The sequence below is a fragment of the Ostrinia nubilalis genome, chromosome 22 (assembly GCF_963855985.1).
Source record: "Ostrinia nubilalis chromosome 22, ilOstNubi1.1, whole genome shotgun sequence".
NCBI lineage: Eukaryota > Metazoa > Arthropoda > Insecta > Lepidoptera > Crambidae > Ostrinia > Ostrinia nubilalis.
The window spans coordinates 9,956,805-9,975,148 of record NC_087109.1 but is presented as its reverse complement, the minus strand read 5'-3'; the positions used below and the strand labels follow the sequence as shown (position 1 = coordinate 9,975,148).

General features: G+C 38.0%; 1 protein-coding gene across 1 annotated transcript in view; it reads left to right on the top strand.

Moving 5' to 3' along the window:
• Window positions 1-18,344, top strand: part of LOC135082997 (neuropilin and tolloid-like protein 1) — a 291,125-nt gene that overhangs the window by 231,268 nt on the left and 41,513 nt on the right. The window contains exon 2 of the mRNA XM_063977758.1: window positions 3,668-4,203. Coding sequence (XP_063833828.1) covers window positions 4,164-4,203 — 40 coding nt within the window. The 5' untranslated portion in view covers window positions 3,668-4,163. The remainder of the gene's footprint in view (window positions 1-3,667; window positions 4,204-18,344) is intronic.

The following is an 18,344-nucleotide window of genomic DNA, read 5'->3' as shown; positions in this document are numbered from 1 at the left end:
TTAACTCACCTTATAGTTACAAATAGTCTTTCTTCGGGCTTTATACTTTTATGAAAATTTGTGTCTACTTTTGAAATATCACTCCTTATTGAATCCAGTATGTAATCAAAACAGTTGACACTCATCCTGGTATATCCAAAAAACCTTGAAGGATGTTCTCTCAAATTACGATATAAAGTATGAAATTCACCATACCGACCGTTCTCTTTCTTTATTAATCTCGTGCACACCAATTCTAATTTTTAGCATCTCCCACTTTAGGTATGAATTTTCGGTTAAAAATAAAAGATCGTCGTCCATAATTCGACCTCTGACAATACGTCACAATCGCGCGAACGCCTGGTCGTCAATATGAACACGAGCTCGCGACGTTACCCGCGCCCGCGCCCGCGCCCGCGCCCGCGCGTGCCTACGTGAACAAGCACTTACACGGCTCTTTAGACTTACGAATATCTTTCTGTCAATCTTATAGGCACTTACGTCACTTACGCCCGTATTCACAAACGATGCTTGCTTACTTGAAACAGCAAAATGCGATAGGTTCATGTGTTACCCTGTGCGTCCGCGTGCACTGTGAGACCTCATAGTAATGTTTGTGAATACGTTAATCAATCAAAATCCAGGCTGGATTTTAGCCGAAATCTCTTTCTATACTAACAATGTTGAAATGACGTATCCCTGGAGATATTTACAGGCATTTAGTTTGTTCGAAATCGAGAACACTTACGTACTTATTTTAGCCCAAAGTCACGTAACACACGCGTTTTGCGTACATTATTATAGCCAAACAGTAATAATGTAGATTTTAGAGATTTAGGACGTGTAAAGTGCTTTTCAAAACAAAGACGTGTTTGTATAAGTACCTAAGGTAGAAATATGTAGTAATGCTAAACATCATAACACGGGGATGATTAATAGGCATTTACACATAGAAAATCCCCAGTACAGTTTTAAATACCTACGGAACCGTAAAAACACTTACTTATTTATTAAAATAATAACGATGGACAATAATTATCTAAATTTATAGAGAGAGATTTTGCAAACTGTTGCCCAGGAGCGTCAGAATCATTAACTTAATCGATTTATGTTTAAGTAAATTAAAAATAAAAAAACTTTTTTTTTTTCATTTTATTATTTTTGACAACAGGTAAAAATAATTAAACATTAAAAAAGTGTTTACGTAAGAGTCCTTCCTTCCCACGGCAATCCAGTTTTGCGGTATCCAGTAATGCAGGATCCTGCAAAACTGGATTGTCGTTTAAATGGCCCTTACGTAGGCGTTACATAATACAGGCTGGTCGCATTAATATTACAAAGCACCTCGACACCTCCGTCGGTTTTATTTTGCCAACCCTTTTAGTGTTGCCGTTTGTGAGAACCCTAAATAGGGTTAGCAGCTCTTGTAAATATTTCAACTACATTTTGCTGTAGCCTGAGCGAATTTTGGTTTGCCACAGAAATATCGTTAAAAATTATAGCCTAAGTATTTATGTAGTATAAACAGTAAGACTGTAAAGTTTCATCAAAATCCGCTCAGTAATTCTGCAAGTTGTTGCATAGAAACGCAAAATTATTTTTATGTGTCTTTGATCTAGGTTGTTTAAAATTATGAGTTGATTTGACTTTGAATACAATGCAATTTAAAAGCTGTTCCAGGCGCGGCCGGCTCCTTAGCTATACGACAAAAAAAACTGGCCAGTTGGAAAACTTTCAATTTGCCAGTTTTTTTCAGCATCCTTTTTTTCATCGACGAATATATTTTTTAATTTGTTAATTTTCTCTTAACACTCGATTTTTCTCACGTAATGTTTTCTCCACAACTAGTTTTTGTAAATATTACCGTTTTTGCCACATACTTTCGAGTAACTTTATTTTCGGATGATATGTCTCTCAACGAGACCGAGACACTACAGCATCATTCAATCATTGCTCATCAGAGCATCCAAATTCTCCTTCTTTTAATAGTTACCCTATTTTTTGCTAACAGAATTTGTTTAAAACTGTGACAACCCTATATTGGATTACGTAGCGTTTTCACCTTTGACTGACTTGCTGAAAAGAAGCCTTTTCACATTTACATGTGTCGTACGTTTGTAGAAAGACGTCAATTTCTTTGGATTTAATTAGAACGTTTTAAATGTTTTAATTGCCGTTTTACGTTTCTAATTAGTTTATTTTGTGACCTAGATGTTTTTATAAGTATACATGGTGATATTTTTTACAACATAGTTCTTTAGCTCGTTTCAGCCTAATGACGCCCACTCTGGACGAAAGCCTCCCTAAAGGATTTTCACAATGACTGGGTCTGCTGCCTGCTAACTTTCCGTGACCTTCACCAGATCATCTGTCCACCTAGTGGGAGCAATCTACGCTACGTTTTCCGGCCCGTGGTAGAGAAAACTTTTCTACATAATATTAATCAATATGTGTAAATACTTTTTCACTCGCTTTTTGAAAACACCTAGGTTATAAGAGAGTGGGAAAACTATAGAAGAGCATTCTTGAAGTAGCTATCTGTCTTTTTACCCGACTGCATCAAAAGGAGGGTTATGTTTTCTTTTTTCATCTCTCTAATGAAAACAATCCTTAACGTCAATCCATTCACTAAATACTGCAATATTATGCAATAATCTGAATGTAGTGAGGCTATAGTCTATACTTTAAAACATTAATGGCCACTCCGCTACCCGCGAGTGGCTCACGAGTGGCGGACGAGTGGCCGACGAGTGGCCGGCGAGTGGCGGAGTGCCAGACAAGTGGCAGTGCCACGTCGAAACTGAGTCGTGGTTTTACACAATCTTTGCTAAAATTTAACGCATGGACTAGCTCAACACTAGGTAGTTGTAACATTTTTTTTTCCCTCTTTTGGAAAAATATGTGTTTTCTGATGTTTCATCGAATAGGTTTACCAACTTAATGATTATTTTATAAATCAAACTTGAAAATGCTTCATTGATAGCTAGAGGATCTGGTATAACCAGGCCTGTTCATCTCCGCGAGTTTACATCGAAAACAAAACACGCACGATGGCCCACCTACAGGATACTATTCGACAAGGCCTCACATACGAGCGAACATTGACTCACGCACGCGTATTCTTGTGTATCATGGAAGAAAATAAAGAAAATGGCGTACTAAATACTGTGCAGTATTTAACTGCCTAAATAATAATAAAAACACAGAATGTACTTTTTTAAGTTGCCTCAAGACACTGAGAGGTATATAAGTAGTTAATATTATTCATGATAATTCATACTAAATCATGTATTTCCTCCGCCATTTTCCGCAGTTTGGCACCTCACGTCACATCATTTTACCGAAGTCAGCCCTATAGCTTCGGCGCAGTGCCGATCACTGACGTTTGTCAACAAAATGGTGCTTGACTCTTGAGACAGGTTAAATTACACCATATTGTTAATGACATTGAACATACCTTTTTTTAAATACCTTCGCGAAGTAAAACTTCTGTACGTAGTACTTATTATTATTCTGTGGTATAACTAACTACGTTAAAAGAAATGGTTGTGTTTCTTTTTTAATATCATTACAGTTAGAGAAAATTGTCCAAAGTATCTTTCAGAAAAATAAGTAGTATCCTAGACAGGTATTTTTTTTTACATTGAAAGTATTTTTTATAAATATAAATTCATTTCCTTGTTCACAGGACTGCAGCGGAGACGTGAATCGTGTGAACAAAATCAGTGAAAAAAACGAAATCCCGAGTGTTCAGTGTTCACCTAGAATTTAGCAAACCAGTGTGAATTCAGTGAAACCATATTCTAAATTAAAAATCTAAAGCAAAACTAGTGTAAACAAGTAAGAAGTGTGTAGATACCTAAGTTTTAAAAGCTTCGAGTGTGCAAAAAAAAAAAGTGTCAAAATTCGAGTGCGACAAAACAAAGCCAGTGCGTAAATTTGAAATTGGAATACGAAAATAAAACAAAAAGTGAGCGCATAATTTTGAAATTCGAATACAAAAACAAAAGACAGTGCGAATGTTCGTCACCCGCGTAAATCAACAGAAGACAATACTCAGTGACAGTGACACTGGCAGCCAGTGGAGTAGTGAAGGGTTGGGCGGAGTAGTGATGTGCCAGTAGTGTTGGGATTGATGGTGTTGCCACAGATGCGGGCGAGCGGCCCGGGAGGCCGGCAGGTCAATGACATCGCCGGCACTGACTGTGCTGTTTTTAGCACTTGGTAAGTGTTCTTTTAAAAGTACATTACATTAACACATCTATATTTTTACTAGCCAATTTGCCTAAAAAGAAAAATGTTTAGTTGTTTATTTTAATATCTAGAGGCGACAACGATTTTGGTGCCAATTCGACAGTCGCTAGTTCGATTTCCGTCGACCGTTGAACTACTGTGATAATGATAATATTAGTCAATGGACAAGACAAAAATCATGTCTAATGTCCGTGTTGCACCCACTCCTCTGAAGGTTGGAGACTCTACACTCGAAGTTGTTGATAATTGTGTATAGGTACCTGGGACAAACAGTCCACCCAGTGTACCTACCATGAGTTTACGTTAGGTGTGCTCGCTAGCGAGTACGTCAAAAATCTCTATGAAGATTTTGTTTCTTGAAAGTAGCCGCTAGGGGCACTGCACAATATGTCCTACAATTAATGTCATTTTTTACGCAGTCGCTAGCGAGCACACCTAACGTAAACTCATGGTAAGCACACAGTTAGGTAGTTGAACAAAATTCGAAATTCACGCATTATGCTGGAAAAAGCTAACTCTTTCCATGAACCATTTTTTTTAAATCCACAACGAGGAAGCTCTTGGCCTGTATCTCACCTGATGGTAAGTGATGATCAGGGCGAAGGTGGAAGAAGCGCAATGAAAATATACAAGAAACATAAAGATCTTTCAGATTCATAAAATTCCTGACTATAATTGCTTGCATAATAATCCCATAGTTCCTGTATTTTGTCTGATAATGAGGATCATTTCGATTTTTAGCTGTGAATGCAGATTTATAGGTCTAAGAAATCCTTAATATACAGTCCAAAAATTTTTGTTCTACGACAAAAATTGACGAAGTTATAGCCAAATTACTAAAAAAGTTCACTGACCGCCCGGCGCGGGACCGATGACGTCATTATATCCGATCCGAACGCTGCCGGCGTACTGCGTGGATAGAAAATATTTTTTTCTAGCCAAACTATCAGTTTTAGAGAAAAACTTGTTATGACATTTATTCATCAGAATAAAGTAAGCTATCGATAGGTAATTTTTTTAAATAGAAATTGTGAAAAATATCGCAAAAAATCCATACGCTCATACGATTCAATGGAACGCGGAGACGCGATTAGGGTCTCCGCGATGGTATATTTGGCGATTTATTCAAATAAAGTGTTCATAAGTGTTGTTAGAGTCATATCTTCGTCCAAGTAAAATATAAAAATGTATAAATATTATTTTATTTACTTCTAACAATAAGTATAGCTGAGGCAGATACACTCTGCCTAGGCTACAAGACATTGCTATGAAGATCATTTCGATGTACACGCAATACCTACCTGTTATTTAGTTTTTCTGAGGTAAACCTACGTACCTACCTATCTATTCGCCGTTCCCATGGGCGGGCCAGCTGCTCCCTTCTGGAAATCTATTTAATCTTAGCCTAGAAGCTGGGTATGACTCCCCCGTCCCTCTCCTCTCCCCAGGTCATAAGCTGGGCATGACTTCCCCCTCGGCCAGAAGTCGGATATGATTTACCCCCCCCCCCCCCCCCCCCCCGGCCAGAAGCTGGGTAAGGCTTGCCCCTCCCCCCAGGCCATAAGCATAAGCTGGGTATGACTTACCCCCCCCCCCCCCCCTAGGCCAGAACCAGAAACTGGTTATGACTTGACCCCCCTCCCCCTCCCCCCAGGCCAGAAGCTGGGTAAGGCTAGCCCCTAAGCATAAGCTAGGTATGACTCCCCCTCGGCCAGAAGCTGGGTATGACTAACCCCCCCCCCCAGGCCAGAAACTGGGTATGACTTGCCTCCCCCCCCCCCTCTTACCAAGGCCAGAAGCCGGGTAAGGCTTGACCCTCCCCCCAGGCTATAAGCTGGGTATGACTTATCCCCTCCCCCCCCCCCCCAGGCCAGAAACTGGGTATTAGTACTCATATTATGTATTATTATGTTCAAAACAAACAATCATAAAGTTACACTCACCCCAACCGCTTCTCCGCATTCCATCGAATCGTATAAAAATGTGGTTTTTGGACATAGCGATACTTATTTTTCACAATTTTTATTTTTAAAAATTACTGGTCGATAGGTTACTTTATTTTGATGAATAAATGTTATTAAAAGTTTTTTTCTAAAACTGATAGTTTAGCTGGAAAAAAATATTTTCCATCCCAATAGTACGCCGGCTGCGCTCGATTCGGATATAGTGACGTCACGCGGCCTTGCGTACATTGTCTTTTAGCGGCAAAAACGGCCTATGTTTATTACTTAATATCTTCGTAAGTAATGGTCCGATTTGGATAATTCAAAAAGATATATCTTTCTTATGTCTTAAAGATTAACGTAGATACTAGTTTTATTGAATTTTCTACAACAGTACTGATCCTCATTCCATCGTCAAACGAAGATGAGTCTTATTTCCTTATGTTAAAGACTGCCATCTATTTATCCTATACTTTATGTATTGTATTTGATAAATCCACCGCCAAACGATAGTGAATCTTATTTCCTTGTATTAAGAATGCCAGCTATATTATCCTATATTTCTTGTATTGTATTTGATAAATCCAAAGCCAAACGAAATTGTACTTTATGTCCTTGTAATAAAGACTGCCAGCAATATTATGTTTAGTATCGGATTAATGTCAAATATCTTTAGATATATCGTGAGTAGGGGTTATTGGTTTGACCCCAATAGGGGAAAAGGGGATTTTTAATGGCATCTAATATAGCAGAAATGTATTTATTTAAAACCTTATTCCATACAGAATAAGGTACAGAACCGATTTAGATAAAATACTAATATAGAGATAGTTTAACGCCCGTACTCACAAACATTACTATGAGGTCTCACAGCGCGCGTGGATGCACAGGATCACACACGAACCAATCACAGAGCTCTATTCAACGCTGTGCGGTCGATTTGCTGCTTCACTTAAGCAAGCATCGTTTGTGAATACGGGCGTAACACTGCACTCAGAGGATTTTTTTATCCTGTTTTTGGAAGGTTTACACCTGAACGCTCTCGTATTCACAAACGATGCTTGCTTATCTAAGAGAAACAGCAAATCGAACGCACATCGTTGAATAGAGCTCTGTGACTGGTTCGTGTGTCACCCTGTGCGTTCACGCGCACTGTGAGACCTCATAGTAATGTTTGTGAATACGGGCGTAAGTATTTATGTGACAGACCAAAATTCATATTATTATTAGCGACTCACAAGCAAAAGCTAGTAAGGTACAGTCAGCGTCAAATAGTTCGTGACACCCAAAGCAGCCAAAAAGTTCGCAACACGTCTTTGTTACAATTGGAATAATGTTCTGCTGTCAACTTTTTGGCCACTATAGGACTATTTCTGATTGCACCTAAGAAATTATAGAAATAACTAGCGGCCGCCCGCGACTTCGTACGCGTGGATCCCATTTTACCCCCTTAGAGGTGGAGTTTCGTAAAATCCTTTCTTAGCGGATGCCTACGTCATAAAATCTACAAGCATGCCAAATTTCAGCCCGATCCATCCAGTGGTTTGGGCTGTGCATTGATAGATCACTATGTCAGTCAGTCAGTCAGTCACCTTTGAGTTATTATATAATTTAGATATACAGGGTGTTAGGTAAATGGGTAAAAGGTAAAAAAAAAAAATTATGATATAAAATTTCTGACTTCGCCATACCATTTATATGGCCATGTTAACATGGGCTAGTGTCGGCTCATATACCCATTTACCTAACACCCTGTATAGCACTATTAAAAAACTATTTACGATCCGTATTTCGGTAATAACGGATTAAAGCTGTAGGCCTGTAGCCTTCGTTTTAGCCAATTCAACATTTTTTTCCTAACATAAGTCCAATTCTCGCTCTTGTCGGAACAGGTATTTATTATAAGGCTTATTACCCACTGGCAATGAGAACGATTAGGTATAGGTTTTATTATACTTAACTCAGTATTAGGTATACTTAACTCAGTGCCTGAGTTATGGGAGCGGCACAGGAGGGTGTTTTTGAGACGTCAAATAACTTCAGATTTCTTTCAAACTTGTATGCTCTGTCACGTCAAATGTCAATGCACTCAAAAATTAGTTTGGTTACTGCTTCCACAACAAAAGTGACCACCGACCTAAGTGTTAACTATAACCAAACTAAGTCTAGCTCACTACAGAATTATTTGTTTAATTTACACAACATTTTTTTCCTCATAACCAAAGTGTTCGGTGGTCACTTTAGTTGTGTAAGCAGTAACCAAAAATTTTTTTCCATGCCTCAGCTAGCCTCAGCTACTCACTCAGAGTCACTAGACCTATAGTAAAATCGTATAATAGCCAGTCCAGGTCAGGTAAGCTCTATAATAATAATAAATGCTTACTATAGTAGCAGTTCTCCTCAATAGTCCAGCGGCCAAAATCGGCAGTTCACGTCTAAAATAGGGCTTGGTATTGTTACCTTTTTCGACCCACCAAAAATAGTCGTACAGCTGGACAAAGGCCTCCCCCAAGGATTTCGATAACGACCGGTCCTGCGCTGCCCGCATCCAAGCTCTTCCCGCGATTTTCACCAGATCGTCGGTCCACCTAGTGGGAAGCCTGCCCACGCTACATACATACAGCTCGCTTCCACCTTCGGCCTGATCGTCACTTACCATCAGGTGAGATACAGGCCAAGAGCTTCCTCGTTGTGGATAAAAAAATCTTCCGGCCCGCGGTCGCCACTCGAGAACTTTAAACACGAGAAAAATAGTCGATGGGGGCAGAACTCGACTTCTCAAATCGGCAGTGAATAACCTTAACTTACCAAAAACTTGGCTATTTAAACTCCCCGAGCATATCTATTGTCACTTTTTCGACCTACCAAAAAACTTAAACCATTCAAACTCCCCCGTGAGCACGTAGCCTTACGACAGACCTACGTAAAGCTTATGCGGCGCTTCGTTACATGCTCGAAACGTGTCCGACAAAACATAACGGTTCCTACGATAAAAGATCGTGGTTTAGTTAGGTGCGTGAGTCGTATAAAAACGTGATTGTTAGTGTATTAGGTATCTACGATATTATATACTACAAAAACTGGCAATTATTTCACTTTACAATCAATGAAGTACCTACTACGAACGAGTATACTCAAAACACACACGAGATAGCTTGACGTATTCATCACTTAGGAAATATATTTTTTATGCATAACAAGGTAGCTATTTCACCACAATTGCACCTGATGTTAAGTGGGATGCAGTCTAGGATGGTACATATCTGCCATGTAAGTGCCTATTCACTCACGCCTTGAAAAGGCCCGGATCAGTCTTCGGGAAAGACAGCAGCAGGCAGCGAATTCCAGTCCCTAGCTGTTCGCATTATAAAAGAGTCATCGAAGTAATCATCACATTAGTGAACATTACTTTCTGAACTTTAAACTTTAAAGCGATTAGCGATGGCGATCGCTGCACGCCGGCTGATCGCCTGTGATCGCGTTGGTTTGGCTGAACCTTAACACAATAGGTACCTGAACATCCGTACTATCAAAGTACAGTATGAATTTGTAACAGTAAAAAGTATTAGAATTACAGAATCAATTTTTGGAATGAATTCAGTCTTAAGGTCTTGCTTCTTAACGTACTTACTGCCTTACTTGTAGGGTAGAATAGGTACCCTATTTGTAGCCTAATAGACTTTGACTACCTAGCAATTCTTCACAAATCGGAACGATGAAATTGTTATTTTCGTTACTTTAATGTACCAGAATGAGTGTCTGATAAAATAAACTTTTTTTTCTGAAATTTCCTTATGAGCGTAAAATTAAGAATTACGAAATCCTAAAAATAAACATAGCAAGTAGAAAAGCCCACAAAAATATTATTATGATAAAAATGTGTACAAAAATCGCTCCAAAACCACAACAATACGCCACATTCCCACACCCGGTGCTCATCAATCAACCGTTCTGTTTACAAGTCATTTCGCACTGTATTGGCAACAAAATAATAATGTTTCGGAAGAAAATGTTATATTTTCAGCCCTCATATTATGTTGTATTTCACGGAGCATTTATCTAGATACTAATATTATAAAGCTGAAGAGTTTGTTTGTTTGTTTACTTGAACACGCTAATCTCAGGAACTACTGGTCCGATTTGAAAATTTCTTTCAGTGTTAGAAAGCTCATTTATTGAAAAAGGCTATATTAAAAAGCAACAATGAAAAATGATGCAAAAACGGCTTTTCACGCGAACGAAGTCGCGGGCACAGCTATCTACCTATATGGTTATACCTTTTCAACTTAAACCATTGTAGGTACCTACTGATTTAGGGTAAGACGTAAAGCATAGAGATAGTTTGAGACCCTGGGAAAAACATAGGCCATTAGTTTTGACCACGGGCTGAAAAGAACGAGTATCCTTAATTCCCTCGGTCACTTCACCAATTTCATTCATATTTTATCTGCACCAAGTCGAGCAAAAAAGCGGCACGGCCGTACCATCCTTTTCTCGAAGCAATTCAGGCCATTTTCGACCCCCTGTAACTTCGTTGTGGATAAAACTAGAAGATTGAATTTTCAGTAACCATGCAGGCATTGTAAAGACACGGTATATTTCAAATTTCATTCAATTTGAACCAGTAGTTTAAGAATTATAACGGGTGAAAGTTTCTTAATTTTGTCACTCACTGACTGACTCACCGATCATCAAAACTCTAAGGCACTTCTAGCAGACCTAGAAGCTTCAAATTTGGAATATAAGTAGTGTTTGGTGTATGAATCAAGGAAAAACTAAAATATTTGGGGGCACGGTAGTGCAACCGCCAAGTCGAGTAAAATTTTTCAATTTCGGTCCAGTTTTCTAGATACATAACTGCTGTCTACAAAATACAAAAAGAAATGAGATCCCATCAAAAACAATACTTGTCAAAAAAACCAAGTCTCGCAACTCAGTTGTTCTACGGTAAAAAGTTGTGAGATCCATGTAATACCAAGTCCAGAGGGTCTAGACAAAGTGCAAATTATAATCGCAATCCAGTCGAAAAGTGGTCGAAAAGCCCCGATTGCATCGTTAGGCTGGAATTCTAAAATAGGTTTTGTAAACTGTATTTGAACGATTTGTACAGTCAACAGAATAAATAAAGACATTTTTGTATTTTTTATTTTTGTATAGGTATTGTTTTGCAATTGGGTAGTAGACTGACACTTACCAAGCTTTATTTAAAGAGCAACCAATTTCAGCCTTATTAGTTTAAATAAAGCGATTCTGACGTTTTAAACTGAATAGAATTAACAAACGTGACGTCATAGGTAGTAATGAAGAATGTTCACTAATTTTGTTTTTTAGCTTTCTGTATTCTCTGTTAAAAATAAAAAATACACGTGAAAGAATTATTTCGATACGTCAATTAGTTTCCAAGATATTTAATTTTAAAAGTGCGGGCGGCGGCCGGCCCGCCATTTTATGCGCGTGACGTCATATTACAGTGACTGGCTCATATTTGTATGGGTGGAATCTTGCAAGCTGAATTAAGACCCACTTCCAGGCAACCGATTAAGCTGAAATTTCGCAAACACATGTGATTTGGATGACCATGCAATATTATGATGACATGGAGCTGATCTGATGACGAAGCTGGAAGGTGGCCATTAGGGTGTCCCATAAATGGCCGAAAAAAAATTTTTTTTAGATATTGAAATGCATACCCTCTATTTCTTTTAGTACTACTCAGACTTAGTTAAATACAAAATTTCATCTTCCTACGTCAACATTAACCCGTGCCGACTGAGCTCTGAAGATTTTGAAAAATGCTGGTTTTACCCCTTTGGTTATGTAGCTTAATCAATTAAAATATTTAAATTTTATAAAATATTTATATAAAGAAGATATCAGACAATATATTTTACCTTTGAGGGTCCCTTTTTTACATTCTGGATACAGATTTCCATGCTCCTGAATATTGGCCTGATTTTTGCTACACTGTGCGTAGCAAAAATAGCTTTTTCTCTTCCTTTGCAGTGATCAAACAATGTAAATCTTTCATAAGCTTTATAGCTCTCTCAGCTGTATCATTAACTACCCTTAAAGAAAGCACTTTTTTGCTTTTAAATAGGCAACATCTTCATCTCATTTAGAAATGGGTCTCAGGGGAAAATTCTTATCAATTTTCAATGTAAAAAATAAATGTATAGTCTTGACAGACACTAAATCACTCAATGGGTTTCCAGCAACAATAAATAAGGCAGTATTATTATCAATTCATTAAAAACATGATAAAAAAATTAATACTAGTCCTATTTACCATAGAAATTATCATACCTTCTTCAGATGGAATGTATATCTTCCCAGAATCATACATACTCTCTCTTTGTACTTTTACTACAGTATTGACGGTGTTTGTTCATTACCTTCATCATCAAAGAGTGATAAAACGGCAATTTCTTCTGACATGAAGTAACAAAGATTTTGACTAAACTTGCTCAAGGCTGCTTTGGAAATCAATTTGTCAACACTCTCATATACCTTTTGGAAAGTGGATGTCAAGAGTTCCTTAAGGCTTTCATCAGAGCTGGTAAGTTGGTCGTGATGATTAACCGCCGCCGCACCGCTACTGCCGCGCAACATGTTTCGATGCAAGTCGGCACGGGTTATCGTACTCCAAATAAAGTAAAAATTTATTTCTGAGTGTTTTAGAGGCAAACGAACAAAACTAAGACCTATGCGTTACAAATTTAAAACTTTGAAAATTATGGGACACCCTAGTGGCCATAGGAACTCTATAATAAAACGACTTAAATGCATCGAGTTTGGGCTCCTTCGTTTTGTATTGATGAGTATTTTAATTCTATATAGTAATCAGGGTCTAATGATGGAGCTGGAAGGTAATTCGCAATAAAACGACACAATCGCATCAAGTTTGGGTTTGGTTCAATTTTAATTTCTGTGATGGGTCTGGGTGTTAATATGTATAATAAGTTTGTATTTACAAAAAAAAATGTATTTAAGTATGTTTATATCCGTTTTCTAGTGAGCGGACACTGTGAATGTACGTCACGCGGGGTCACGTGACCGTCGGCGGGACTCAATATTTAAGCGAACTTTGAATGCCTATAAAATCATAACTACTGGGTATTTTTGAATGAAATAAAAACTAATGTATTTGTAAATGTAAAAGCTTAACTGTAACATAGGTTTCAAGTGATTTTGCATACCTAGTAACATTCTCAATTGGAAGCCTGAACTTTTTTTAATTATGTCTCTAATCCTTTTGTTTACGAAAGAAATATAACATACCGCGAAGTAAAACGGAACAGCGTCATCTCTTAATCAAATCTAGAACTAATCCCAACAGATACAATTCACTATCTTAAAAGCTACCTTAATTTTAACCGTAACTATAATCGGTGTTTTTGTTTGGAGTTTCACAAACTTTTGTTAAAATAATGTAAGATGGTGCAACTCAGAGTAAAATTTTGTCGTACACTGTACAGTGCAGTGTGCATAGAATTAAATTACACAAACACACGTAAAGGTAAATGTATATAGTTTAAAATTTAGCTATCTATCCACGTATGCAGCTCTAACAGTTTGGTCCAGATAACTGCATCAGGTGCAATTTAGCTTTTATAGCTATGTTATTTAGTTAAAAATATACGTTTGCATTTTGGCATTTAAATACGAAATTGTTGGGGAAATCCTCAATTCTGTGGACAGAAATTTTCTTTTGGAGGTCTTTTAGAGCATTTTAGTCTTTACTACAGTACTTTTTCTGGTCAGTAATACATTTAGAACATTAAGAATAGCGTTTTCTAACGTTAGGGTAAATGTGCCTAAAATATTTGAATGTGCTAAAAAATAAAAACGATCAGACGAAAAATGGATTATCATCGTCATAATTTCAGCCACAGGACGTCTACTGCTGCACATATTATGTTGGTCTCCCCTAATGATTTCCAAAAAGAAAGGATGATTACAAAAAATGTATGAATAAAATAATAAAAGCAATAACTCTTTCTGAAATTGAGAGGTTCGCAGGTTTCCAGACTACAGTCTGGAAATTTTAATAAGAATTATAAGTTTGAGAAACCCTGTCCTAATATTTGATTTGCCTGAACTTTAGTGGAAAAACATCCATACGCATGTACACACTCGCTCGCTTTTAATAGGATAGGGTCATTTCGCCTATTCTCGTCTATCTTATTTTTATTTTATTAATTTTATTACTATTAAACTTTCAATCTGTTAAAAGAGTTTTCACAAATAGTTCTTACATTTGCACCTAAACGTCGGATCCACTCTTAAAACAGTGGAAAATAAGCATACTGACTTATAAGATTGCTTGGAAGAATGGCAGATGATATCTCTAAGTAATTAAAATACCTAAGTTTTGTATGTCACACACAGTTTCTATTCATTGTTAGGTATTATCCTGTTTTTCTAATTACGAATATTATTTTCTTTTGTTATTCCTTGTCTAGTCAATGATTTTTTATGCAGGACAATGCATGTATTTGACCGCAATAGCACCTGTAAGTGCCTACTCACTCTCGCGTTGAAATGTGTTGTTAAATTAAGTGATCTGACTCGATGGCCGCAAACAGGTGACGTTACCCTATAACCACGGGTAATATCTCGCTCCTGGCGTCAAAGGCTTCGTAATTAGTTCCAATAAAACCTCTGATAGTGCACGAATAATTACTTATACGAATAATTACTTATACGAATATTACTCACCGTTTAATATTGACGCGTTGACAAATTAAACTACACTTGCGAGCAAAAGTATGGAATCACTTACATGAAGTTGTTTCCACGCGATCTTGTGTACTAACCAATTTGTTAGTAACAAAAAAAAGTAGCACCATTTTAAAGATTAAACTTTTAACTTTAAATTGATACCAAATTCATTTAAATCACACCAGTATTTAAAAAGATATCCCGGCTGATGTGAAAAAGTAAGGAAAAAGGCATGTATCAACTGTTTGATAAGTCGCGAGTTGCGGCCTATTTACCCCCCATAAAAGCAAGTGTTTTCGGATTTTTGCTTTCACACGTTGATCCATACACATCTCCGCTTCTTTTGACACTTAATCTGAAATTCTACACCTTCAGAAGCAGCATAAATCGTTGCACTATTGCAAGAAGGGCTCAGCCAGCGGGCTGTCGCACGTCAGCTCCTCATAAGCCAGTCCTGGGTTTCGAAAGTTTTAAGACGCTTTCGGGATACCGGTGGCTTTATCCCGAGACCAAGTTCTGAACATTGCCGGTGCACATCGCAGAGGGAAAACCGTTTTTTCATGTCAACTTCTCTACGAAATCGTCATTTGACTGGTATCAACGTCCAGCAAGAGCTCAGAAATGTTCGTAGGATAGCTGTTAGCAAGTGGACAGTTCGTCTAAGATATAAACAATAGAATTTGACTCCAAAAAGGCCTGCCGCAGGCTTGAAACTGACGGCAGGTCACCGATAAGCACGCTTTCAATTTGCTCCTACACATCTCGATGGGAAGTCGAGCAAGCCACCCCCATAAGTCAATGTTTTAGCGAACCAGCACTGCACAAATCGCTCCCCAGGCCGTCTATAAACCCGACCTCTTCGACTGCTGCACTGAAAAAACAGTCTGCATTTATCGGAGAACAAAACTCGCCTCCATTACTCGCCTTCCGAGTGCGAGCTAATTGAAATCGTGCTTGTCGGTGACCTGCCGTCAGTTTCCAGCCTGTGGCAGGCCTATTTGGAGTCAAATTTTATTGCTCATATCTTAGACGAACTGTCCACTCGCTAACAGCTATCCTACGAACATTTCTGAGCTCTTGCTGGACGTCGTTACCAGTCAAATGACGATTTCATAGAGAGGTTGACATGAAAAAACGGTCATCCCTCTGCGATGTGCACCGGTGCTGTTCAAAACTTGGTCTCGGGATAAAGCCACCAGTCTCCCGAAAGCGTCTTAAAACTTTCGAAACCCAGGACTGGCTTATGTGAAGCTGACGTGCGACAGCCCGCTGGCTGAGTCCTTCTTGCAATAGTGCAACGATTTGTGCTGCTTCTGAAGGTGTAGAGTCCCAGGTAAAGTGTCAAAAGAAGCGGAGATGTGTATGGATCAACGTGTGAAAGCAAAAATCCGAATACACGTGCTTTCATAGGGGTAAATAGGCCGCAACTCGCGACGTATCAAACAGTTGATTCATGTCTTTTTCCTTACTTCTTTACATCAGCATGGATATCTTTTTAAATACTGGTGTGATTTAAATGAATTTGGTATCAATTTAAAGTTAAAAGTTTAATCTTTAAAATGGTGTCACTTTTTTTGTTACTAACAAATTCGTTAGTACACAACATCGCGTGGAAACGACTTCATGTAAGTGATTCCATACTTTTGCTCGCGAGTGTAGTTAGATTTATATTAACGTAGCAATTGCTTTGATATTAAAATAAGAAGGCAATTTTGATATGGCTAAATATAGACACAGACAAATTAGATTTAATATAGTGTGATGTATATTAAACAAGAACTAAGTAAAGTAAAAATACTAAATAAATAATAAGAGACCTTTCAGTTGTAAATAACTAGCTTTTAAAAAGCTTTTGAAGAACCTTTTCATCTTAATCGGTTTAGGGTGGATTCGACCAAACAAGAGTAAATATTAATCTCAGAATAAATCGTCAGTTTTGACATACTTCCCATACTGAAACTGTCAATGTGCCAGTTATACCAGGAGTTATTCTCGGATAAAAGTTTGGTCGAATCGGGCCTTAGTGGTTTAAATTCCAAAAGGCTACAAGCAGACAGTTACTTTCTTATCTATGCTTATAATAAATCTGTAGAGAGGTCAATTCTGTACATGAAATATATTTTCAAAATAACTATCAGGGGGTGATTAGTGATCGATACTGATGCCAAAAATGCAATCAGTAAAATTTTTGTCTGTCTGTCTGTCTGTCTGTCTGTCTGTCTGTCTGTCTATCTGTCTGTCTGTATGTTCCTTATAGAAACAAAAACTACTCGACGGATTTTAACGAAACTTGGTACAATTATTCTTCATACTCCTGGGCAGGTTATAGGATACTTAGGAATTCCCACGGGAACGGGAATTAGCGGGTAAATCCTTTTATATGAAAAATCTAAACCGCTTGAGTTAGACGCTTGAAATTTGTCATGCAGGTACCTTAGTAAACATAAAGCTTAGTTACAACAGGATATTGCAAAATTCCCACGGGGACGGGAGTTAGCGGGAAAAAACATTTGTATGAAAAATCTAAACCGCTTAAGTTAGACGCTTGAAATTTGGCATGCAGGTATCTTAGTAAACTTAAAGCTTAGTTACAACAGGATATTGCGAAATTCCCGCGGGAACGGGAGTTAGCGGGAAAAAACATTTGTATGAATAAATCTAAACCGCGTAAGATAGATGAAGGGGGTAAAACGGGATCCACGCGTACGAAGTCGCGGGCGGCCGCTAGTTAATAATAATTATTAGCATAGATGAAATAATAAGTGGATTAGACTAAAAGACTAAGGCTGAGTTTCACCACCTAACTTTGACCGCAACTTTAACGATCCGGTGTTTTTGTATGGAGTTTGACAGCTTTTTGACGTTTGTCATAGTTAAAATAAGATGGTACAACTCAGCCTAAAAACTAACTTAAACAAACAATTTCTCTTCTTGATCGAACTGTAATAGATTCACCTTTTACAGGTAAATTAGTTCAAAAGTTGGACTTTCTACAGCTTTGTGGTTGTCAAACTATCGGTGACAAGGGTAGCCACTAGAGACAAGTTGGAACATCTTTGATTCGCTTAACTGTCTGCCATTGCTTCGTTGTAACAATCTGCTTTCAAAGAAAAGCTCTGTATGGTTGGACAACACTGAAGCGTCCCATATGTCATTTACAGGATGATACTGTCAATACGGGGTTATTAGTCCCGTTTTTTGCCAAGGTGGACAACACTGATATCCTACTAATATTATAAATGCGAAAGTTTGGATGTCTGGATGTTTGTTACTCTTTCACGCAAAAACTACTGAACGGATTTTGATGAAACTTTACTTAATTTATGACGATCTGTGACAAACTAAATTTCACGCGGGAGAAGCCGCGGGCAAAAGCTAGTGTCCCATATAATAGTAGACCAACTGGCCAAATTACTACACGGGTAAAAAGCACTAAGTAAAAAATAT